We start from the raw sequence: 26656 nt of genomic DNA, 5'->3' as shown, positions 1-26656 counted from the left end.
GATTTTTCTAAAGAGGTTCAGAGGTGAGCCAGGAAATTACAGACCTGTTCACCTAATGTCTGCGCCAGTAGAAACTGTAACCAAAAGGCAGAATTGTTAAACGCATAGAGGAACAAAGCCTGCTGCGGGGAAAATCAGCATGGCTTCTGTAAAGGGAAGTCCTGCCTTACCAATCTTTGGAAAATCCTTGAGAAAGTGAACAAGTGTGTAGATAATGGTGATCCAATAGACATTTTAGACTTAGACTTTCAAACAGCTTTTGGCAAGGCACCAGAGATTCCTGAGTAAACTTGGCAATCATTAGATAAGAACATGGGTTCCCATGTGATTTAAAAACTGGTTAAATGAGAGGAAGCAAAGAACAGGAACAAATGGACAGTTCTCACAATGGAGGGAAGTAAGCAGTGGGGTCCCAGAAGGATCAGTATAGAGGCCAGAACTATTACTTTTTTTCATAAATTATCTGGAACTAGAATTTACTGTAGTGGGCATGTTTGCAGATGACACAATATTATTCAGGGCAGTGAAAATAGAGGATGACACACAGAGGGCAGAATCATGGTTATAACAGAAGGGGTGTTGCTCAATGGTGAACCATCTCTGTTGAATGCAAAAGGTCCCCATTTAATCCCTGACATTTCCAGTTAAAAGGATCAGGTGGCATGAAAGACTGAAGACACTGAAGAGTAGTTACCAGTAGATAATAGACAAGTGATCTACATCTAACATAACTTCATGTTTCCATGACTGTTGTTGATCAGATATTTTAGAATAGAATAGAATCATAAAGTTGGAAGAGACCACAAGGGCCATCAAGTCCAACCACCTGCTATGCAGAAACACACAATCAAAGCACTCCCAACATATCTTCATCCAGCCTCTGTTTAAAAACCTCCAAAGACGGAGACTCCACCACTCTCCGAGGCAGTATATTTCATTGTCAAACAGCCCTGACATTCATGAAGGTCTTCCTAATGCTTAGGAGGAATCTCTTTTCCTGCACCTTGAATCCATTGCTCCATGTCCTAGTCTCTCAGGCAGCAGAAAACAAGTTTGCTGCCACTTTGACATGACATCCTTTCAAATATTTAAACATAGCTATCATGTCCCACCTTAACCTTTGCTTATGTATGTCTGGTGCACAACTAATGTATAAGATATTTGTGTGTTTTGTAAATATGGTTGGACGAAAAGGCATAAATAAAGGTATTTTTAAAAAGCCTTTGCTTCTCTAGACTAAACATTCCCAGCTCCCTAAGTTTTTTCGTCAGGCATGGATTCCAGACCTTTCACCGTTTTGGTTGCCCTCCTATGGATACGTTCCAACTTGTCAATATCCTTCTTGAATTGCAGTGCCCAGAACTGAACACAGTACTCTAGGTGAGGTCTGACCAATGCAGAGTAGAGTGGTGCAATTACTTTCCCTTGATCTAGACACTATACTCCTATTGATACAGCTCAGAATTGACTTGCATTGACTTTCTTGACCGCCTCATCACACTGCTGACTCATGTTTAGTTTGTGGTCTACTAAGATTACCAGATTTCTTCACATGTACTGTTGTCAAGCCAGGTGTCATACAAGCTATATCTGTGCATTTCATTTTTTCTACCCAAGTGAAGAACCTTACATTATCTCTGTTGAAATTCATTTTGTTAGTTTTGGCCCAGCTCTCTAATCTGTTTAGATCATTTTGAATCTTGCCCCTGTCCTGCAGGGTATTAGCTACCCCTCCTAACTTGGCATCATCTGCAAATTTGATTAACATGCCTTTTATTTCATTATCCAAGTCACTGATAAAAATATTGAATTGCACTGGGCCAAGGGCAGAACCCTGTGGCATCCCACTAGTCACTTCTCTCCAGGGTGAAGATTATCATTTTGAGTTCAGTCAGTCAACCAATTTGAGTTCGGTCAGTCTTTGAGTTCGGTCAGTCAACCAATTACAAATCCATCTAATAGTAGCATTGTCTAGTCCATGTTTCACTAGCTTACTTGCAAGAATATTATGGGGCACCTTGTCAAAAGTTTCACTAAAATCAAGGTATGCTAAGTCCACAGCATTCCCTTTCTCTACCAAGCTTTTCACTATATCAAAAAAAGAGATATGATTAGTCTGGCATGACTTGTTTTTCAGAAACCCATGCTGACTTTTTGTGATCACAGTATTTCATTCTAAGTGCTGGCAGACTGTCTAATGATCTGCTCCAGAATCTTCCCTGATATTGATGTCAGGCTGACTGGACAGTAATTATTAGGGTCCTTCTTTCCCCCCTTTTTAAAGATGGGGATAATATTAGCCCTCCACCTGTCCACTCGGACTTCTCTTGTTCTCCAGGAGTTCTCAAAGATTATAGCAAGTGGTTGTGAGATTACTTCTGTCAGTTCTTTTGATACCCTGAGATGTAGGTAATTAGGGCCTGGAGATTTGAATTCATTTAAAGTAGCCAGGTATACCTGCACTAACTATTTATTCTGTGCTGAATTTCTCCTATTGTATCTTCTGTTTCATTTTCCCCTGGGAAAAGACTGAGCAATTCTGCCTTTTTTTCCATCCCCTGTTAGCATTTTGCCATCTTTTCCATGTATCCTATCATTTTTCTTCCTTTTGCTACAGACATAACCAAAAAACTTTTTTGTTGCTTTTAACCTCTCACCCCATTGTGAGCTTTAGCTTTTCTGACTTTCTCCCTACGCATCCTGGTTATATGATTGAATTCCTCTTTGGTGATTTCCCCCCTTTTCCAGTTCTTCTACATGTCCTTCTTAAATCTTAGCTCAGCTGAAAGTTCTTTAGACAGCCATCCTGGTCTCCGTCCCAAGCCCAGCATGGAAGCCAGACTGGAAGGGATCGAAAGCCTTTGCATTTTCCAGAAAGCCCTGAAGCTGCTCCAATACCACTCTCTCAATTACCTTCCCCAGAAATGAAAGGTTCAAAATGGTGTGGTAATTGGCCAGATCTCTGGAATATAAAGTTGGTCTTTTTAACAGTGGACAGACCACCTCCTCCTTCAGCTCATCCGGAAATACTCCTTGCTCAAGGGAGTGATTTATGATATTCAACAGCGTCCGCAACTCTCTCTGGCAAGCTCGAATCAACCAGGAAAGGCACGGATCCAGAGGACAGGTCATAGTCTAACAGCAGCCAGGACTCTGTCAACATCGGCTTCGGCAAGCAGGGAAAACATGTCCGAAACAGGACCCAATGACTGCAATGGAGTCTCCAGTTCATTTATTGTTTCAAATGTGGCAGGAAGGTCGTGGCGGAGCGACGTGACTTTCTCTTGGAGGACATCTTGATGCCTGAATATTTCATACAAAAGATTAGGAAAGAATGGGAAGCTCCAGCTGCCAACAAACACATCCTGTTGGTAGCTAAAAGACATGTAATACCAGAGTATGTGGACAAAATTTTACAGGTACCCTTGGTAGATGCCCCAGTCACTGCCATCCAATCAGAGGGATTGGTCACCGAAGACAGAGAGGGCAGTCTCAAAGATTCTCTTGACAAGAGATCAGAGATGATGCTTAGGCGCTCACATTAATCCCTCGCCTTGGCCATGAAGGCTATAGCACCAGCGTCCACAGTTGTCTGAGCCCTCCTAGTTTGGTGATCCTTGGAACAGGGAGTTCCCTGAAGGTAATGAACTCATGGATGAACATTGCCGTGATTGGTGGACACATGCAAAACCTGGAGGCGTGGTCTCACACAGGGCGACTGTCTCGTCCTCACTCACCCAGGTCTTGGTGACACATGCCAGGTCCATCTCTTGAGCTCCGAGATAATCTTGGAGCGTTGTGGTCTTATTATTGATGGATAATTGATCAATATTGATCAATTGGCATTGATCAACACCAAGGACGAAGCAGAGTATATCCTGAGTCTACAGCCCTCATCTTTATGGATAGGACGGAGTTCAGAGAAGGTCTGAGCATAACCATTTCTCCATCCTCCTCACATGGCCTCTGCCTACCATCATAAAATTCCTGCATCAACAGAACACGGATCCCTTGCCTCTGTGGTGCCATCCCCAGGACCACTTTCTGAAAGTTTGGTCATCTATTCCAAGAATGTACCATTCATCTCTTCAGACTGTCATTGGGGCGGGGGGGGGTCTATAATAGACTTCCACAATGAGATCAGTGCTATTTCTCTCCCCTTTAATTTTAACTCAGATCCTCTCAACTTGGCTTGCAGGGTTTACGTTTTTTGGGGGGGAAGCCAAGGCAAAGAATGTGTTGAGTAGTTCTGGATTTTCTCTGTCCCCTGTTAGAATTTCACCATCTTCTCCATGCACCCTTTCCTTCCTTTTGTTGTGGACGTAACCAAAAAGGTCCTTTTTATTGTTTTTAACATCTCTCGCAAGTCTGAGCTCATTGTGAACTTTACCTTTTCTGTCTTCCTACATGTCTTGGCTATTTGAATTTCTCTTTAGTAATTTCCTCCCTTTTCCATTTCTTATACATGTCCCTTTTATATCTTAGGTCACTTGATAGTTCTTTAGACATCCATCTTGGTTTCTTTAGACACCTCCCATTTTTTCTCCTCACTGGAACTGTTTGAAATTATGCCTCCAAGATATCACTTTTAAGAAACTCCCATCCATCTGGTACTCCTTTCTTAACCATGGGATCACACCCAGTAGTTTCTTAAATTTACTGAAATCGGCTTTCTTAAAGTCTAGAACACGTGTCTGACTTGGCATCCCCTTTCCATTGTATAACGAGTTCCAGGAGAACATGGTCACTCACATGTAAGGATCCTACCACTTTTACCCCATTAATCAAGTTATCATTGTTGGTTAGGAGAACATCTAAAATAACCGATCCCCTTGTTGCCTCATCCACCTTCTGGACCATGAAATTGTCTGCAAGGTAAGTGAGGAAATTGTTGGACCTGGTAGTCTTGGCAGAGTTTGACTCCCAGCAAATATCTGGATAATTACAATCTCACATTACTACTATTTCTCTTCTTTGTGAAAGTTTGGTCATCTGCTCCAGGAAGGCATCATCCAATTCTTCAGTCTGGCTTGGGGGTCTGTAATAGACCCCCACAATGAGATCACCGTTGTTTTTCTCCCCCTTAATTTTTACCCAGATGGTTTCAACCTGGTTCCCAGGATTTAAGTAATGGAACTGCTCAGAGGTGTAATCATCCCCGACATATAGTGCTACTCCACCACCTTTCCTAGTTGATCTATTTCTTTGGAATAGGTTGTACCCCTCAATTATTACATTCCAGTCATGAGATCCATCCCACCAGGTTTCAGTGATGACAATTATATAATATTTATTATGCCGTGTTAAGAGTTCCAGTTTATCCTATTTATTTCCCATGCTTTGTGCATTCGTGTAGAGACATCTAAGGCTTTGGTTCATGCCCTGTGGGTGCTTATTTAAGGTTTTATCCCCTACTCTGCTGGATTTTTGAACTATTTTCTCAGTTCTCTCTATAACATTCAGCCTATAACCTTCTCTCTATAACCTTCAGTTCTCTCTAGTGCTAGGTGAACCCCTTCCCACTTGAATATTGCCTCCCTTCTGCACTTCACTCAGTTTAAAGCCCTCCTGATAAGGTTTGTCAATCTGCTAGCAAAAATGCTCTTCCCTATAGCCACGAGGTGTAACCCATCCCTTGCCAGTAGTCCCTCTTCATGAAACCGCAGACCATGGTCCAAGAAGCCAAAACGTTCCTGCCAGCACCACCTGTGAAGACAGTTAGTCACCTCCACTATTCTTCTTTCCTGCCTGGGCCCATGTCCTTCAACTGGAGGTAGAGATGAAATGACTACCTGTGCATCCAGTTCCTTCAGCTTCCTTCCGAGAGCCTCAAAAATCCTTTCTGATGTCCCAAAAGTTATGTCTAGTAGTGTCATTTTTTCCGACATGGATTAAAAGAAGGGATAACAGTCAGTGGGCTTGACAAGTCTTCTCAGCCTCTCTGTGACAACATGGATTTTTGCCCCAGAGAGATAGCACACCTCTCGAAACATCTTGTCAGTCCTGAAAATTGCTGCTTCTGTTCCCCTTAGCAGGGAGCCCCCTACCACCACCACCACTCATCTCCTCTGGGATTTTGCAAGTGACATTTCATGGGTTGAACCTTCTGTTACTTGTGCATTCTCTGAGAACTGAGTCCTTTCCTCCTGTGCCTGTTCCTTATTCTCATCGAGAAGGGAGAGAACCTCAAAATGATTCTGTAGTTTCAAATTCATAGAATGCTCCCTGGTCCTTTTGCTTCTATGGGTTACATTTCTCCAATTGCCCACCTCCTCTGTTTGAGAGCTGCCATCCTCCTCAGAGATGTCCCTGATGTGTTCTCCACCCAATACCGTCTGCTCTATTCTGTCCAAGAAAGTTTCATTCTTCTTAATGTGCTGAAGTGTAGATACTTGTATTTCAAGCTGCTGTACCTTCTCTTCTAACAAAGTAACCAACTTGCTGCACTCATATTCTCTGGCAGAAAAACAGATGTTTCACAGCTGTTACAAGTGACAGCAGCAACTCCGTGATGATCCATATTTAGGTATCTTAAATTCTGCAAACAGATTTCTGGGCCTCTCTTTCAAAAGTCCCCTTCTACACTTGAACACCCAAAATCCAAGTTAGCCTTGCTTCTTTATAGCCCAGCCCTGTTCACTGATCTCCAGACTGTGTCCTAAGGATTGAAGACTTTTGCCCTTAGTCACTATCTTATGTTTTGCTATCTCCCTGAAGATGAGTCCTTATTGGTAAAAACTGTGCATGCCTATGGCGCGCCACTGCTTCTGAGCAAGTCAAAGAGCGAGTGGCAGCGAGTGACAGTTGATTCAAATTGGTTGGGTGTTTAAACAGAATCCCCACTCCTCAACAGCCTGAAGCAAACACACAGCCAACAACAAAGGAACCTCCCATACAGACAAAAGCTTCCCCAAGCCCTCAAAAAACAAACAAGCCCTCAAAAATACACATATTTTAAAGAACTATAATTACCAACATAGTCCATTCTATTATTATTTATTTTTAATTTGCATTATATGTCTGGAGGAGGGAAAGTGCTATGCGACTAATGTATTGTAGTTGTTGTCAGGACATTCTTCTAGCACAGAGGAACTCCTGGTTATCTGAACTGTCTCCCAGCCTGAAAGCTGCAAACCAGAGCCTCTCTCCACCTCTGGAAGAGTAACTGGGACTTAATTGGCAGCAGGTTGACACTAGCTCACGAAGGCACTGATATGGAAGCAAAGTACACACTGGAAAAGGTTGAATTGTTTATTTCAAACAAGTGGAGAGTAATCCAAATACAACAGCAAGCTGGGAGACAAAAGAACAAAACTCCTACTCCCTAAGATGGGAGAATAATCACAAACTTTCAGGAACAGGTTGAGGCACTAGACATAAACTCAAAATGTTACCTTCCTGCCACAACTCGCTTCAGAGGAACTCGGGCAATCCTGCCCTCCTTTGTTCAAGGGTCAAAACGGACCTGCAAAAAGATTAGGACCAAAAAAATTGGTCCTAATGCCTTCCCATTTTATCCCTCATATCCCACATAAGCATTAATCTTAACCCAATCAGAATGTAAGAAGGTTTCCTCAGACCACTGCCCCCCTCCTTGCTGGAGTGACACAGCAATTAATTCTACCAGGGACAACAGGAAATTATCTGCAACTGGCCATTAGCACCTGTGCCTCAGGAAAGGGAGTCATCATTTTGGAATGTGAACCAATTAGCGTGCGGTAACATGTCTGTGCAAGCCTAAAACTGGCAAAAGATCAAAAGAAGTCTCAATGAGAGACTTCTTTACAGTTGTTACCAAGGGTTTCTTCTCCTATTGTAAAGCAATGTCACCTCGTTTCAGATGAACTTGCACTTCCTGTTTTTGTTCTAGAACAAAATAATGTTCAATATTTATTATAATAATTTATCAGTTCACTGACAGAATGTTCTGAATAGGTAAGAAATATTAGATATTGCCTTCAGCAATTCTTAATACAAGGGAAAAAAACATGTGTTGAAAAAAACAAAATGAATATACTAGAATGAATTCACATCTGGTGGTGCATTTGCTTCATGGAGAGATTCCAAATGCAATGTCAAAATTATTATAAGCATTTATGGGTTTCCAGCATTTTGATTGGAATTTGAAATATTATGTTTTTAAGCACTGAACAAATCAGTGTCTCAAAGGTATTTGTTCATGTTCTAAATTTGGAGGAGATTTTGACTCTGTTCTAATCTTTAGCTATGTTTTACTTTTTGGACTATGTTCTGGAATTTCAAATTACATTCTCAAAATGCTGAAGCACACAAACACAGTTATTTGGAGCACCACTTTGCAGGAAGTTCTTGTTGGAAAAATCTGCAAAATTAGATGAGATTTTCTTTGTCTTAATAAATGGCAAGCAATTGTACTTGTAAAATTATTCAGAATTAGATCATTATTGAATAGGAAAGTGTAATATCTTCAGATGAAGGGAATTGAAAGAGTATTCCTAGAATGTGTTTCTTCTCATCCCACTACCAAATTAATAATTTTATATATGAAACAGATCCTCTGGGGCAGGAGAGAAAGAAAATGCTCTTCAAGCTAATGGAAGCTCAAATGCATTTGAAGCCTAAAAATAGTTTCCTATGGAATATTTATGGAACTTTCTCTTTGAGAAGAGCGATTCTGTTTTAATTTTGTTTTCTGCATGCCTGGAGAATACTTCCAATACACAGAATCTGCTACCTGTCTTTGGGTGGTCCTGTTTTGATGCCCTCATAATAGACATTCCACCATGAAATGTGGCATTAAAGGGAATGTGAGAACTAGTACAAAAAGTGTGAACTTATTCTTCATCTGTCCTCCAGCTGTAGGATCTGAAAAAGCTGGAAACAGCAACTGACTCATTTAAATCCTGAAACTTTTAACTGGAGCTCCACAGCAAATTAGCACGGCTAGATGAGATTATAAATCTGGTACATTGTGTTTGATGATTCTGTTCCTGTCAGGCTAATCAGTGAAGACCTAGTCATAAAATTTTTCACACTGGTCACAATAATGAGAATTGCCTTATTCATTTGGACATAATTTTGTTCTGCTGAAGTTAATTGTTCTGAAGTATAATGTGATAAGATTCTCACAAGAATACTCAAGTTGGTGAATGAGGATAGTCCCAGTACTATATGATCTGATGATGCTTTATATAGATCCTGTCCATATATCATACAATATGGACATTCTGAGAGGGTGAGTTCTACAGTTAAGAGCTATTAGCTCAGGAACCCCAAAGCAACAGGCTTCTCTTTTCAGATAGTGCATTGGATCCAGCTAGCTTTTTCACTCAGTCTCATTCAATTTTTCTTCACTACAGCCTCCATTCCACGTGACTGTTGTCCACACAGATTGCATGTTACCCAGCACAACCTTTCTGGGATTTTTAAAGGCAGTCTTCACTTCATTTTTCAGCAGTAGAAAATTTGGTTTGATCCCACCCAATCTACTGTCTTTTCTCCTAAAAGTCATGAATGGCTTGGAACTGAAGATTCTTAAACTGAAGTGTCTTAAAAAAGAGGTAGAATCCAGGATAGGCTCCCAGGTTCATGCTTTCAAGTAGGGATTAGGGAGGTGTGGGAAAGCCAGACCTCTACTGTATTCTGCACTGGCAAGTGCTCTTTCCCAGAGAAGGCCAGTAATTTTGTGCATGCCCTTTTAACAGATACATCTTTAATTTCTGGGGTAGCTGTTCCTAGTGATGTAGCACCAATATACTACATAAACAACACTGTGTATAATATTGCTCATGCATAGGATACTTTTACGATAAGACATTTTTAGAATTCGGAAGAACATTAGATACTTTTTGCAACAGACATGCATCCACTTTTTGCAACAGATATGCTCTCTAATAAAATGATACCTTGTCATATAAGGATATAATTGAGATGATAGAAATTTAATAAACAGAGTTCTATGACAGCTTTCTCACTGTGAGCTCATTAGCTATAGCGTTAAATGAAATTTTTGAAGATGAACCAGTTGTTGGAGAGGAACCAGTCAATTGAGAAGAATTTCTTTGGGGTTTTTTTCAAAAAGACATTAAACCTTAAAATGTTCTTATTATTTATCTGGATTGCTTGACCCAGATAAGTAACTGGCATGTTTTCATGGAATGTCAACATCTTTTTTTTTGTAATTCCTATGAGTTGTTGACATTGTTTGTGGTAAAACATCTGTGTACCAGGAATCTGAAAGCTAAGTTCAAGCAAGATGTGTGCTGCTGACATTAATGACCAAAAAGACTTAATTATTTCAGCATTAATAGCTTTTCTCCAGAATATGGCATCCCAAGCCTACATAGAAGAGAAAAGAAATGAGTTGGACTTCTGATCATCAATCCACCACCCACCCCACAACACACACTTGCAACATCTCAGCAAGTCTAGGAGGAAGCAGAGTCCAAGGTGTGACATCAAAATAACCTGATTTCTAGAGCTGGAATTCATCTCCTACTTCATCCCCCCCCCCAAAAAAAACACCCCAAAAGTTTTTTTGGATTCAGAGTAAAATTTCCCTAGCTGTAGATCGGAACTGACATCTAGCTGATCTCTGGGAGTCAACTTACAAGGCCTGCAAGTATCCTGTTCCTGCACACAAATGGGTTGTGAACTCCCTGTTGATTAATTGGTCATCTGATCACCATTGGCAAATAGAATGATTCTATGAAATAAAGTATAGAAGTATGTCATTGTGAAGTCGGCATTGAATCTAGAGTACCAGCTAGCTTATTCTTGTATATTCTTGTATTCTGATTTCTGACATACTTGTATACTTGTATAGTTACACATACTTGTGTACTTGTATAGTTTATGCTTTGTCATTTGAAATGTAATAGAAATGTAAAAGAATTATATAGTAAAATAAGTTCTTTTTTGGCACTCTAGTTGGAGGCTTATTATTGTCAGCAATAAGCTGTAGTCTTGTGGTACAACTTTTGTTTTCTACCTAGAGGAATAGTTGCAGCTGGCCAAACAGCCTAATTTGGTAAAAGACACTCCTTTCTAATTGTGCCATCTTGACATCCAAGATGATGCAAAACAATACAACAGGCTCTAGACAGTTGGTGGTGGGCGCAACAGCGAAGCAGGATCTTTTTAAATCAGTAGTGAACATTGTACGTTTTGGGGTGCTGTGTGGTTTCCGGGCTGTATGGTAGTGTCTAGCAGCATTCTCTCCTGACGTTTCGCCTGCTTCTGTGGCTGGCATCTTCAGAGGACCAGACAGCACCCCCAGTGATTCCAGCCGTGAAAGCCTTCGACAAAACATTGTACGTTTTCTTTAAGTGCAGTGTTTTTTGTGAAGATTTTTTTCAGAATGGGGAAATAATTTCCCTTGTTCATGGACAATTTGTACTTTTACATCAGCAAAGCGTCGGTTTCTTGACAGTACAACGCAAAGTTGTCCATGGCTGAAAATTGGTCCTGGTAGGTAGATAACAACTTTTTGCAGTGTTTTATCTTTAAATGTATTAATGGTCATAGCAAAGACACATTTTACAGAGAACTGTCCTCTTAATGTAAATGGAGGGTCAGTATTGGTAGGTGCGAGTTGAATGGAGGGTCTGTAATCTCACCCAGAACAAACTGGAAAATTACTTCCTCCACTGTCATGTTTCCAACCCACAGCTCTTCTAGTCTGCATAAATTTCAGTTTATTCAGCCATATCCTTCATTTGTACCCAGATTTTTACAGCCTCTAAATAACATTGTTTAGTATTTCTGCTGCCTCTCTGGATCTAGATAGAAAAGGGAAGGAGGAGAGAGTGATCTATAGTCATAATCAAATTTGTGATTCTGTGCTCCAAAAACTCTGGATGAACTGTGTTCAATCATCCTTGCTGTATATTTTCCCACATTGTCATTTTACTTTTTTTCTTTGATGTCCCAAATTTTTTCTACATGCTGCAGAACAAAATAAGAAGTGCCCCTTGGGAAAGGACATTTAGGAATAACTATACAGACATCTCACGAGAGACTTTCTGGTATCAGATGCTATATTGGAAGATTATATGCTGCTTCTCCAGAGACATGATCATAAGAACAGTGTAGAATCATTAAGCAAATTAATCAAAATCCAGCTGAAGCATAAAAACAGCATAAAACATTCAGCAACTTAAAATGATCTTTGTAAAACAGTTCTCAGGTCAGAACAGGCTATAAAACATTTTAAAAAGATCACACACACCTGGTAAGTAGTTAATTATGTAGCGGGAAGTTGTTTAATATTATCAGTAGGAAAAATCCAGAGGACTCTGGAATATATTTGCCTCCAGTATTGTATTTTAATTGTATAGTTTATTGACATTTACCACTCTGAGCCAGTATGATGGGAGAGAATGGTTGTAAATTAAACAAACGAGCATTTTAACAGATTCCTTGTGAGCTTCCATAAGGCTGAACTCAATGATCCATCCCTGCCAAATGAGTTATTTTAATCTCTTCCACCCACCCCCAGTTCCTGCTTCCATTGATGACCAAATCTAGGGTCCCTCCCTCTTCCCCTGAGACTAGATATTAACTGAAACAACCCCATTGTTTTCATGGTGGCCACATGAAGTGCTAGTAGCAAGAGAGACTTATCCATTGCAAAGTCTAATCGCGGATGTTGAAGTCTAACAAGAATAAAAGCCTAGTAGTTTCCAGAACTCACCCCAAGACCAACCTACTTGGCTCAAGCAAGTAGGCGGGCTTTGTGAAGTGTGATACACCAGCAGAATCCAAAATCAATTTTGTACTCTCAGTTACAATTGTAACTGTCATAATTAATTGACTGTAAAACAGGATACAGATATAAGGGACATTACTATGGTAGACTGGTGACAATATCATCCTGTTCTCCCAGCCTAGCCTGCAGTTCAACACAAAAACCTGGTGGGCATAGTTGTGAAAGCCCAATCTTTCCCCAAACTCCACCATGTTCCTGCAGTACATGGTAGGTCGGCATTCTTATCCACAATTATGTCATTTGTTATTAACAGTGATAGAAAATACTGTAGAGTAGTGATCCACAACATGGTGTTCCCTGGCGTCAGTACTTTCATGTGGGTAGTAGTAATTATCTTTGCAGTTTTGCTACTTGAAGAGTACATTTGGCAGTACCTTCAATTTAATCTGGCATGGTATATGTTTCTGTGAACAAAAAAGTTGGCACATGCTCTGTATGTATTGCTTACCAAGTCAGTAATAATTCTGTCAATTACTTATGCAAGATGTCTGAATAAAACCTCCCTTTTCACTACATCTGTTCTGTTTTAATTAATGCTGTATTGACTTTGCTAGTATGGAATTGAGGACTGCCATGTTTGTTTTGCAAAACTGTGATTGCAGATAAGAGCTTTTGTACTCAAAATACAGTTCCAAGTTTTCTTTGTTCCCAATTCTTATGGGTAGGTAGTTGGTTGTGGTGATATACATAGCAATTATTTATGAAATTTAATAGAAATGGTAGGTAATTCTGGTTTGTTTGTTTTTCGCAGTGGACAACTGATTCCCTACTCTTATATCTTTAATTAGATATAGTGGAAACATTTGTGGTTGCAAACATTAAATTAAGGGTCCCTCCCTGCCCAATTTAATATTTGGATGCAACGCATCAAAAAGGTGGTTGTGATGAGAAGATGGTATTATGAAATGTAAATGACAAAGACAACATTTGTTGATTGGGAGCAGCAATGGCGTAGTGGCTAAGAGCAGTGGCTAAGAGCAGGTGCACTCTGATCTGGAGGAACCGGGTTTGATTCCCAGCTCTGCCGCTTGAGTTGTGGAGGCTTATCTGGGGAATTCAGATTAGCCTGTACACTCACACACACGCCAGCTGGGTGACCTTGGGCTAGTCACAGCTCTACACTCTCAGCCCCACCCACCTCACAGGGTGTTTGTTGTGAGGGGGGAAGGGCAAGGAGATTGTAAGCCCCTTTGAGTCTCCTACAGGAGAGAAAGGGGGGATATAAATCCAAACTCTTCTTCTTCTTGATTGAAAACAGAGAGCAGTTGATTCAGTCAGTAAAACAGGATATATTCTGAAGCCTGTTGCTACGGTCGATTCCCCACTCACGATTAGATGCGTGCTTGTCACTCCAAATATCAAGGTTTACAGCAGAACCCCCCCTATGCAGCAGCGCCGAAAACGCTTTCATCCCGTTTCCGGCGCTCCCCCCTCCCCCCACCACACTTTTTTTAGAACCTGGAAGAAAGTGGACTTTTTTTAAAAAAAGTGTGGTCAATCTGGAGCGGAGGGGAAGTTGGGGGGGGTGTTAATCCAGATTCGAACTATCCACCCTTGTGAGTGACGTGGAGCCTTCCATCCAATCAGGACACAGTGGCTCCCAGCTGCCTCTAGGTAGATTTTGTGGTTTTTTGCGGGAGTGGTGGTGGGCTGGTGGAGGAAGTTTGATGGGGTAGTTTGGCCAGGATAGGGGATAGTCATGTTTTGCGATGGTACACCACTGTTAGTCATATTGCCAAGAAGTTTGTTTTTGAGATCCAATGTACTTGTTGTTGACCACCTAGAATGGAAAATGGAAGAATGAGTCCTCGTTGAAGGAAGAGGAGGACAACTCATCCCCTAGTCCTGCCTTGTCAGACCCTTGTCAGAACTCTTCTTCCTATGAAACCGAAGTCTCAGAGCCTTCCTGAAGGGACCCTCCTGGACTATACTTCCCCCTGAGCCTGGAGCTGCAGGCCCTAGCATGGACCCAAATCACCCCAGAACCAGAGGAGGCAAAGGGCTAGGGCTGAACCAGGTGCAGGAGTGCGCTTCTGGCAGCCTTCTGCCTGACTTCTGCTCAGGAAACGTTAGAAGAGCCGTTGGAATGTGTAACCTGATCTTACCTTTTGTGTTTACCTTTAATTATGGTATTGGACCTTGAACTGTGACCTGACAGTCTCTGCTATCAGATCCTGTAGTTATTGGGACTTAACTTCCACCTGGTGGCCAGGATAGTACTCTCCTTACATTGTGTATGACTATGTCACTAGTCACTATGAACTAATGACCTTCTATATACAATGCATCAGCTCAGTGGTAGAGCTGATGCATTGCATATTGTTGATCATTAATTCAGTTCCTGGGATCTTGGGTAGCATGGATTGGGAAATGCCTTTCTCTGCTTGAATCTATGGAGAATTGCTCCAAGAGTGCTCAGTTTAGCCAATAGTGTGAGTCACTATAGGGCCATTCCATGTTTGTCCAGCAGTTGTAAATTTAATAATAAAGTTTTGCACATAGTCTTGAGTATGAAATAATTTATTTTAGGACTTTAAAAACATTGCCTCCTTAATCTTTTGTTTTTAAATGAAAATCCCATCTTTGTCACAATTTGCTGCCATTTACACCCACCCTTATGTAACTGGCCTGGGGTGTGTGTGTGTGTCCTTTTGTTTATGCAGTTGAGAAGGGCAGAAACAGAGTGAGGAAGCTGATGCCTAGAGAGGCAAAATGTAATTTTGGAAATGCCTAGAGCTTTAAGCTTACATCCACTTACATTAAAACTGCATGTTTTATAAACTGTGTAAGTGAAAGATGCGCATGAAATAGAAATACAGAAAGAGCTCATAACTGGGTTCAGTACTGAACAGATCTCCTGCCTCTGCTTCAGTGTGTTTGCTTTTATGTTAAGGAGATATTGAGATTCTCAGTAAAAAAGGGGAGGGGCTGTGCTCTCAGAGAGTTATTTTAATATTGTTATGTTTAAAAAATATTATGTCATCATATGTTTCCTGGTATGAGGGAGTGGAATATGATTTAACGAACTCTCACAGAATCAGCCAAATCCACTTGTACAGTTTCTTTGTTTTCCCAACATTGTTTTCAACTTCTAAATCTAATTGTTAAGTTTATATTGCTTTGGTTTTTCATGGATTATTTTTTAAAATAATCCCTGTCTTTGGTAAGCTTCGAGTCACTCTAGTAAAGATGTAATGGCCCAGAAAAAAAATAAACAAAATTGTCAGGGGGAAAAAATCCTTGAAGAGATTTATCTCCAGTGGAAAAGTTCTGATTCAGATATATGTGCAAAGTATAGTTTAGCTCAAACTGGGAGAAAATTGTAGTAGTCTGAGGATAGAGAGAGTGCTGTCATTTAAGGCTTGAAGCTTGCTTCCATAATGCCAAACCGTGGGTTGATGTTGCATGTAAATCAGGCTGAGGAGTCTGCCAATCATATTACTGCAGCAATTAGGATTGTCAGGCAGGACATACTAATATGAGACTGGAACTCATCAGTGACATAATGACATTGCTGGAGATGCACTGACATCACTTCCATATACCTGCAAGTTATGTCAGTTGGTCTTTCAATACCAGGGACACTTTGGCATTTGGGCAAAACTCTATGATCTAACCATGTCAGAGTATACCCAGTGTTGCCTGACAATGCACTGACATCATTTTGGGGTGCAAGAGGAGTGATGTCAGCAGTTCAGGAGGCTTTTGATGTTTCCTCCTATTTGCCACCATCCCCCTCCCCATCAGCCTACTGAGCATCGGTCGGGAAATGCCTACTGGGGGCAGAAGTACGGCAAGCCTTGCAGCAATTTACAACATATAATCTAACTTCCTGCGTGCAGAGAAATGTTCGTAAATGTTCTGTGATCCTCTACCTTCAGTGATACAGTCCATTCTACCACCTTCATATTCTGCAAGCTTATTCTCACCTCATTCTTCCATGTCCATAAATCAGACATACATTTGTGGTATTAATGAGCAGTTTACCTACAGGTGTGTTGTTGGGGAAGTAATGTTACCTGAATTGGTGGGGAAGTCTGTCCCTTTTGGTGTTGGGAAGTTAGCAGGAGCAGACTTAGCTTAGCAAGGGGCCAGGTAAGCTCAGAATCTTTGTTGCCAAATTTTATAGAGAGTTGCTTAAACAAGAAATCTGCATGAGAACAAATAAAGTTTAACAGTTTTTTAAAGGAAAAATAATAAATGTGCAGTCACACTATAATCAAAGCAGTCAAGCACACACACAGTCCTAGAATATAGAACATGTTGAGTGGATAGGTCTGGAATAGATAGAGGGAACTGGGGGAATTTTCAGGGTAATGCTGTTCCAGATCTTGGAGTGGAATGGTCCAATGCACAGAGCTGAGCAACTTGCACTAGCTTTGGTAGAAGAAATAAAACGTTGGGCACAATATCAACAGACAAAGAGATGTCCAGAGATATTGAACACTGGCTACTAGAAGAAGGGGCTTCTTATAGAGGAAAGAGGACTCTCAGGATTATGCAGAGCAACCCTTAATCTTCCAAGGCAAAGGGGAGTCCTGCCTTTCTGGAGAAAGGCAAAAAAAGAGTGATCAATTTGAGTGGTGATACTCAAGTTGATGGGTGAAATACTTGAAATTAATATTTGATGTTTACCGTGAATAGGCTAAGCTCAGGAGTGATTCAATGGCTGCAAGACAATGGCAATGTAAATAAAGGTGGTCTTTATGTGTTCCTGCTTTGCAAGGGATTGGACTTGATAGCCCTTGGGGTCTCTTCCAACTCTATGATTCTATGATTTAGAGTGAAAATAGTCAGAGAGTTTGAGATTACTGGCAGGGCACTTGGGCCAAACACATCAGCAAGTTCTTCGCTTTTAGTGGGGTACAGTTTAGGCTGGAGGTGGGAAGCAAGGCTTCCAAGGCAGCTATTATCTTGGTTTTAAACCCTTACATTAAGGGTCCCCCCCTTCCCAATTTAATATTTGGATGCAACACATCAAAAAGGTAGTTGTGATGAGAAGATGGTATTATGAAATGTAAATGACAAAGACAACATTTGTTTATTAAAAACAGAGAGCTCTAAAATTCCCAATCCTAATCTTTGAAGTATTGTTGAAACACAACAAGCTGCTTAGTTTTCCTTCCAAGAAATTTGCCATGTGAAAATTTGTCTCAGGATCGGGTCTTAAAGTTTTCAGGACCCCTAGAAGGTTTTTTTTTAAAGGGTGGGAATAGCTAGGAGCCTGTTGCTTCCTTTTTCACAGCAAAATCTACCACAAAACACGTTTTCCCAAGGGCGGGAGGGAAGCCAAAGCTTTGATTATTAGATACAACTAATTACCTTTTTGGAAACCAATCCCTAGCAGTTTAGCTGCTGAAGCTGTATCAGAAACATATGAGCTTTGGCTAGCCACTTTTCTGGAAGGCAGATTGTTTCTAGCCAACCAAAGGGTGTACTTTCTCAAACATGCACATATTGGCTAAATTTGTTAACCTGATCAAAGTTTGCGCATAAGTGTTTATATCACGGAAACAAATATTTGGGTATATTTGGGAAAGGGACACAAAAAGTTATTTATTATCAATAGTTAGGATTTTAGGAAAATAATTGTCACAGTGATGGTTTCCTTTTTTAAAATAGTAAACACATTTATTCATATATTACAGTTAATTTCCAGTACTCTACATTACTCAAGTAAACAACAAAGGCTGTGGCAATGGGCTGTAGTAATTTAATTTTTAAAAAATCTAATAGCAATCTTGTGACTCAGGGCTGCAGTATTTCAGGCACCAGTTTTGACTTGTCTTGGAAACTGGTATTGAACGCTTGCAGAATGCATATTTGCCAATCTATTATAAAATGTAATGCCATGTGATGGAATTGCATAAAAGATATGTATGCTCCAGTTTTACATTACATAAATTACAGGACTACCTAAGAACCTGAACACAAAAAGGGGCAGGGAGTAAATTTGAACGTTGGCTGTTTGCTAACAACATAGAAGAGGAGTGCCAAGAAATTAAGCAGATATGCTACTTGTGGCTGAAATATATAAATGTTCAGAGAAAAGAGTTAAAACATGTATTTTCTCTGTTCCTGTAAGTCAGGTTATTCAGAGAACCTTCTCCTACAAATATGCATATAGTGTGTCAAAGAGAAACTATGCTTGGGCTTTCTTTTGTATTAAAGCATCAAGAATGCACCATAGGCTCAAATTGCTTAAGAACTTATTATTTTACACACACACACACACACACACACACACACACACACACACACACACACACAGAGAGAGAGAGAGAGAGAGAGAGAGAGAGAGAGAGAGATGTAGTAGAAGTTTACCATATATGGCGCAGAAAATACTGGACAAGATAATCTTCACTACTCTTATTTCAGTATTTCTTTATAGGTGTTTTATGAATGAGATTTGTATGACTAATGACACAATAAATTAACTGGAAATAGAGGGTGGATTTGAGGGTGGATGTTTTATGTATTTTCCACATTGGTAGACATGGTAGACATGTTGTGAACCTCCCATAGACGACTAGGATATTCTTATGTTCTACTCCTTAGTGGATGGGTCTTCTGTGCTTTTCAGTTGCTTAGTGCTGGTGTCTGACAACACATCTGAGAAGAAAAGATTTCACTCCATCTCTTTAGTTTCACTTCACTGTTGGTAAGTGGTGGGCAATATTCCATTGGAAGAGTGGAGAAATAATGCAATTGGGGTTGATGGTGTCAGGTTTTGATAGCTTTTGAAAAAGTGCCTGATTATACAGGGCATTTAACCTTCAAGACTCATGTAGTTAGGAGGAGAACACACATTAGGGCTGGGACTAGTGGGCACCTGGTTGAAGCCTTCATTTGTATGTATCTTTCTTCAAGAATGTTTCTCCTTTGACAGGTGCAGACATGGTCCTGTTTGAAGCAGTCTCTGACCCCTTGAAGGGGCAACTAAAGCACAACTGGTGGAAAACTAATTCTGAATTACAGAGAACCTGCTTCTTCAAATCACATATGAGGTTGTGCTGATAGCCACAAAGACTTTAAGATGTAGGCAATTACTTACCTGAGTCCAGTCTCCTTTTCTTGGGCAAAGTGATTGAGCAGTTTGTGCTGGAGTAAAATATCTGCCTGAAGTCTATTTCATTCTGGCTTCAGGCAGGGTTTGGGGGACTGAAACTGCACTATTGGTCTTGGTTGATGACAGCTGGCTACAGTGGCACCAAGGCAATTTATTGCAGTTGCTATTCTTCGATTGATAATCAGAATCTGGTGGAAGTGATGATGGGATTTTGTAGGATTGCTCACGACAATGTGATCAAATGACAGCCTTCAAATTAGCTTTGTTCTTTTCAAATGGGCATTACAGGAAGAATTTGTATAGAATAGGTAGCCAGGCAGGGAAGACAAGGCAGGGAGGCAGCGGGAGGTTGAGCCGACAGAGGTTGAACTGGAGCCGGAGGGGGGGTCAGCACAGCCGGCGAATCTTGGTGAGAATGCTGTTGGCCCAATGGCTGCTGTTGCCCCCCCAGCCCCGCCTCAACCTCCACCTCCACCTCCATTGGCAGTGGTCCGCTGTCTCTCTGCTGCCTCCCTGCCTCATCTTCCCTGCTGGGCCTCTTCCTCTTGAGGGGCTGGGCTGAGGTGCGCCCTGCTGGCCCACGGCTGGTTTCATTGGGGGGGGGGGGATTTTGCACAATTTTAGCACAATTTGAAGTGCTAATCATCTCCTCAAAGTCTTATACAATCTACAACTAGAGTACTTAAAGGAAAAGCTACTCCCATATTTTCTAGCCATAACTTATATCACTACAATGGCACTTTTATATGCATCTCTGCCTGCACAAATACACTGGATCACCACAGAGAAAGCATTTTCTGTATTGGCTACTCACTTATTGTATATCATCTACATTGAATCCGATCTTCTTGACTTCAGGTACCAGGTTAAAGTGTTGCTATCCCATGCATTTCATTAATTGAGCAACTGATCTCATGATCCCAAGCAGAGCAGCTTTGCTGGACTCCTTCCTACCTTTTTTAACCTGAGGAAAAGCTGTTTTGATGCAATTTTCTGTAGCTCTACTGACAACTGCTGAGAGATGCTGCAGTAAAATCATTGCTGAAAATACTAGCAGCCCAATCCTGATGGGGGGGGGGGACTCCACAGTAGATGGAAATGGTGCATCAAAGGTGGCACCGCACTGCCTCCAAAGGGGTTTTGGGCAGCTCAGGAAGGAGGGAAATTCAAAAACCCTCCTGCCAGCTGAATATCTTGATAGACTTATGCCATGCTTTCTAGTGCCGTTCGTCCACAGCTGGGGAGTAGGGGGGGTGTTCGCAGGCTAGAAGCCCAGTGGAAGATAACTAAAGTTGTCTCCACCTCGAGGGATGCCCCTCCCCACTTTGCCAGCTTGCTTTCCTATGCCAGAATAGCTTTGGAGCAGCAGGCTCTTCTAAGTTTGAGTGTCATGGATCAGTATGGTGTCCACCCACTGGTGCTTTGCTCTCTTCACTGGTGTAGGTGCCCCTTACACCAATGGGGTGGGTAAACATGCCAGTGTGGGCCTGTACCATCCCTGGGACTCTTTTTGCCCCCACCCCCACCCCGGAATGGGCTGTCCATGTCTCATGAAATGTCTGGGTACTGTGGTGACCTGGCATAAACACATCATTTGCCAAAAGGAAATAATTAATACAAGCATACTGAAATTGTGACTTTTTTTGTTTGTTCAAGCTGTATGGACTAGAAAAAATTTAACTTTTATTCTTAAATTGGGAAAAAGTTTGCATACTGCTCAATAGTGGATTAAAAGGGCTTAAATAGCAATGGTGGATGTTCTCCCTTTGTTTCTAAAACTGCTAGTAAACAGACGAGCCTATAATTTTCTTCAGTTTATAGTCTGAAGTTTACATTATATTACCAGGAATAATTTTAAAAAATATTTCCCAAAGTATATCTGGAGTACGTATAGTGGTTTGAACTTGCAACTTCCAGATTCAGATCTTTGCTGTGCCACAAAGCTAAACTGGTAATCTCATGTCAGACATTCTCTATCAGGCTGACATCATACCTCCTTGAACGGGTCAGATTTAGAGTTATGAGGTGTTTCTAGATGAAGTTTGCTTCTGATTTTATGAGATTGCTTATATTTCTCCCATCATTGCTTATGTTAATAGGAATGATTTAAATATTTTTGTATAGTGTTTGTTAATCTATTGAGTGTTTTACATATAATATAAAAGCAACACAGAAATCTACCAACATTTTGAAACCTTGGTTTAATTTTTTTATGAGCTGTGTATGTTGATTTTTATGCTGTTGTAGTGCTGTATTATAGTTTATTTTTAATATGAAATACTAATCATGGCTATTGGAAATTTTCAGATACTGAAAGGTGCAATCCTAATGACTTACACAGCCTGCCTGTTAACTTGAGATCAAGCTCATGCAACAGTTCATGCTCCATTTCTAACTCATGCAAGTAATTTCTTGTCATCCCAGGAAACATGGTCACATGAAAAAACAGTTGGGAACTGGGTGGCTATGAGTATCGCAGACACTGGGGAAATACCTTCCTGATTATAATTTAAAAACATTAGTGGTATAATGGTAAACCAAAATATCATTAAACAAACATTGGTTTATAAAAATTTTAAACTGCAGCTAACTGTATCTTGTCCAGTGATGCATTTCAAAAAAGCAAGTTCCTGAGACTGGACACTAATGGTAGACCAGGAAATAAATACATTGTGTGAGTTAATCCTATATATTGAAGGATGGTATTCTTGATAATTCCTTTTAGAGTTTGTGTATACCACACAAAGTCTTGGTCCACACTTTGTTTCTTTCCTTAAAGCAAAAAAACAAATAGACATTCATGTCACTTTGAACATTTACTGAGAAGTGCGTATTTTTTTTTACTAGTCAGCAATGAATATTTATGCCTAGATGTTTATCAGAACAGCTTGTCTAAAAAAATTTTTTTTTTACATCCGAATAGCAGTTTAGGAAATAATCCACAGAGATAGTTCGTGTATGCTGAACAATGGCATTTTCTATTGGTTTATAGGGAAATAAGCTTTGCTATTTTTAAAAAGATAAATCTCTTTAAAGCTCATTAAAATACCTACTTGGCTTAACAAATTCAATGTTGCAAATGTACTGTACCACCACTTCATGGGACCTGTTTCAAGGAACTAAATTAGATCTCGTTATGCAAGTGTCATGTTATCTAGATTAGTCGGCACAGATCTTTTTGGTGAACAGTTTAGGCTGTCAAATGTATAAGAAAAAGTAACAAGCAACTATCTGGATGTATTAATATGCTCAATCTGGATATATTAAGATGCTCACATACAAAATAAATTACATGTTTGGTTGGTAACATTTGTAAAGATATTGATTAGAATCAAATTAATAAAATCCAGTTTCCATTAATATCAAGTAGTTTTTCTGTTGTTTTCTGTTTCTTTCTGCTGTTTTGCAGCCTAGTATATTATATTGTTAAAAGTTTTATTTAGACTTTCTAAGGAATATGCTCTAGCTTGTGTTCACTGTGATGCAGTATTTGTTTCAGGGGTCTGGCAGCAGAGTTGGATTTAGACCTGTGGTTGGCTTGGCAGCAAAGATAATGCTGTACTCATGTAGTCCAGCAGGGCTGTTCCCTGTTACTTAAAAACAGATTTTAAGAAAAGCTCTAGCCAAGTATCATTTTAACACAGCAGTACTCTGAGGCTCAGACAGAGCTACATTCATAATTATCATCAGCCAAAAGAACCCAGGCATGAGGCCTGCATCTCGGGGAGACTTACGGCTTACTCATTTCCCCAGAAAGCAGCCAGCTGTAAACCACAAGCCCTACTGGCCCTGCCCACCTCCCCAAAACATAGGGCAGGTGCGACATTGGGGAACAGTGCTGAGAAGAGCTGTATGTGGTGTATCAAGGAGCCACTTAGCATCACTTTTTTAGCACACATGGGGGGGGGTTGGGCAGGGGGAATCACTAGCCGAATAATCTTCTTCATTGCTATATTGATTTCTGGGGAGCAGCACCAAAATTCTGGATGCTGCACAAAATGCCACAGTTTAGGGCAGGGGTAGGGAACCTGCAGCTCTCCAGATGTTCAGGAACTACAATTCCCATCAGCCCCTAGCAGCATGGCCAATTGGCCATGCTGACAGAGGCTGATGGGAATTGTAGTTCCTGAACATCTGGAGAGCCGCAGGTTCCCTACCCCTGGTTTAGGGTGTCTCTTAAATTATGTATGACACATCTATATATGTCAGTATTTTTGTGCCAACAAATGTAATAGACCATTTCCTAAATGTTTCAGAGCACATTATTGAGTTCATGAACTGCTATGTAGATTTTCTTATTCTGCTCAGCAAATCAAGCATTCTCAGTTATAGACTTGTGTATTCATAACTATTTGCAGAAAATTGGCTATTTTTTCTTCTTTTGTCTAGCTAATATTTTTATTAAATTATGCTTCTGCTTGCTTTCTTTATAGTTTTGTCAGCCTGGAGGATGGCATCTATCCAGAGAGAGGAAGCAGCCTACATTCTTTGTTGTGGTTTTGACGGATATAAACTCTGAACGGCACTACTGCTCTTGCCTAACTTTTTATGAGGCTGAGATCAACCTTCAGGTAAATATTTTAACAGCAGCAGTGAGTAGGGAAGAATTCACACAGCACTACTCAAACAATGAACCCTGCAGGGATAGGGTGGGATTTCAATTTAATAAATAAAATAAACAATATGTGCTACATTTATGCTACATTTTCCTTCCTTGTGAATACAGAACTTAATAATATAATTGGTTATATATGAGACTTGTTCATATAATTTCTTTTCCTACCTGATTGGTTCTTTATTACCCTGCTACTCAGTACAGGTGTCGTCCCACTCCATCCAAGCCACATCTCATAATCTGCCTGACAGATCTAACATGCTGTAATCGGGGGTTTGTGACACCACTTCTGTTTTCAAATAGTCCAATCAGGTCAAGCCACAACTGCATTACAATGTGGCCTAAGTGAGACATTATTATTTGTGAACCTCATGCTGGTGTCCTGCATGGAAAAAAATTGCATTAAAATTATTTTACATAAACATTAAAGGATTTTAGTAAATTTAACAAGTTCTGTGTTCCTAATGTATAATGTCTTCTGTTTCCCAATGGTGAGGAATGAAAGGGATGTTTATTCAAAATACATTTTATTGCTTTTACAGCATAGCTACTGATGTCTTTCTTTTAGTATCTTATATTTTTATACAAAGCAGTTCAATATATGTCATTTTCTTTCTTATTTGTGATTTAATACAGTTTTGGTTCCGTTCTTGGGTTAGGATTTTTCTTAAAGAAGGTACTCCCTCTGCTGGATACTGTTATATTAGAGTAAACAAAACATCACAAATAATCTCTCTCAGATATAGAAAAATATAAAGTGGATGTAAATATATTCCGTATGTTCTCATGCATGCAAATATATTCCGTATGTTCTCATGCATGCAAAGTATATTCTGTAAATACTTTCTTACCATGCTTTTTTGCTTTATTTTTGTTATTTTAAATGTTAGTGATGTAGTAGCTGGAATATTGGATTTAGTCTGGAGAGACTTGTATCATTTTAAAACTCCGTTTTACAGTATGATCTTGGACTAGTTATTTTCTTTCAGTATAGCCTCTATAGGCTGTTGTGATGGTAAAAGGGTGGACCATTTATTCCACCTTGAGTTACTTGAAGGAAGGGTGGTATAAAAAGTAAGGAACCATTTTGAATAAGCTCATAGATTTTTTAACATGATTTTAAAACTGGAGAGAGTACATTAAAATTTAGGTGTAATCTTGGCAATTCCTCTTTAAAGTATGTGTCTTATTAACGTTTTGGACCACATTAATTATTTTAAGTATAGATGCTTAAGTAATCTACTCAAATTAGAAAGTTCAAATACCTTCTTTATGACACTATTTGGAAACTTTCTTAGGAAGAATCAAGGGACAAAGATAGATTATGCAGCATAAAATTGCGAAATGTTAGAATAATGTTCAGATCAGCTTCATTCCAACATTGCTTCTTGGCTAATATCAAGTGTAGTTTCCTTCCAACATTATGCATGACAATAAGTATTCACAAGTAAAACAATGGCATGAGTTTTGTTAGCAACAGGTTTCTAAAATTATGTTTCAGTTGGCTTTCAATATATAATTGTAGAAACTCATTTGAAAGCTTCAATGAAAAACTCATGACAAACATTTCCATAAGGCTAACAATTCTAAGACTACTTGAGCTGGTGATGCTTAATATTTTCAGAGATGGTTGGACGAAGAGAAAAGAACACAAATAAATCAGACAGAATAATTTAAGGTTACTTCAAAATCTTTAGGAAGAATTGTCCATTTTATTGTCTGGTACATAAGAAATTGATTTTTGTCATGAAGTGTCAGATTCATGAATAAATCTTTGGGAAATTGTAAATATTTATGTAAGCCCTGGCTGTGCTATATATTTGCATTGTGTTACCCAAACTGATCTACACATATCAGGGCCATAATATGCAAAAGCATCCCTGTGCAAGCACAGAGCAAGCCCCTGTATTATAAGTAATATACTTGGAATATTAAGCCTGTTCATACCAAGATCTAGATTCAGCTAAACCCTCAGAAAAATGAGGGAGAAAAGACTCTTAAACAGAAGGAATTTAATTTTATAAACAGCAAAAGAGACCAAATGAATCTGTGCAAGTAGAAAAATGACAATGTTTTCCTGTTTTTGAAGGAAATAAAGGGAAAATCCTTAGCAGAGTCTACTGATAATGAAATGCCCCATCTGCCCCAAATCTGATTAAACAGGATTTTGGTGGTGGTAGCTTATGTGTTAGTTTGGCAAGGAACCACAATTGTGAGGCAGTAT

The 26656-nt window shown here is 39.9% G+C and overlaps 1 protein-coding gene across 4 annotated transcripts in view; it reads left to right on the top strand.

The window, feature by feature from the left end:
* Nucleotides 1–26656, top strand: part of SBF2 (SET binding factor 2) — a 271896-nt gene that overhangs the window by 90332 nt on the left and 154908 nt on the right. For 3 of the 4 annotated variants that reach the window (XM_048486741.1, XM_048486740.1, XM_048486739.1), the window contains exon 3: nt 24251–24388. In XM_048486741.1, the coding sequence (XP_048342698.1) occupies nt 24251–24388 (138 nt within the window). Of the gene's footprint in view, nt 1–24250; nt 24389–26656 lie in introns of those variants that run through there. The other variant, XM_048486743.1, reaches the window with a different exon arrangement.

This window comes from Sphaerodactylus townsendi, linkage group LG02 (genome assembly GCF_021028975.2).
Source record: "Sphaerodactylus townsendi isolate TG3544 linkage group LG02, MPM_Stown_v2.3, whole genome shotgun sequence".
Lineage (NCBI taxonomy): Eukaryota > Metazoa > Chordata > Lepidosauria > Squamata > Sphaerodactylidae > Sphaerodactylus > Sphaerodactylus townsendi.
Note: the sequence above shows the minus strand (reverse complement) of the source record. Positions and strands in the feature narration are given on the sequence as shown.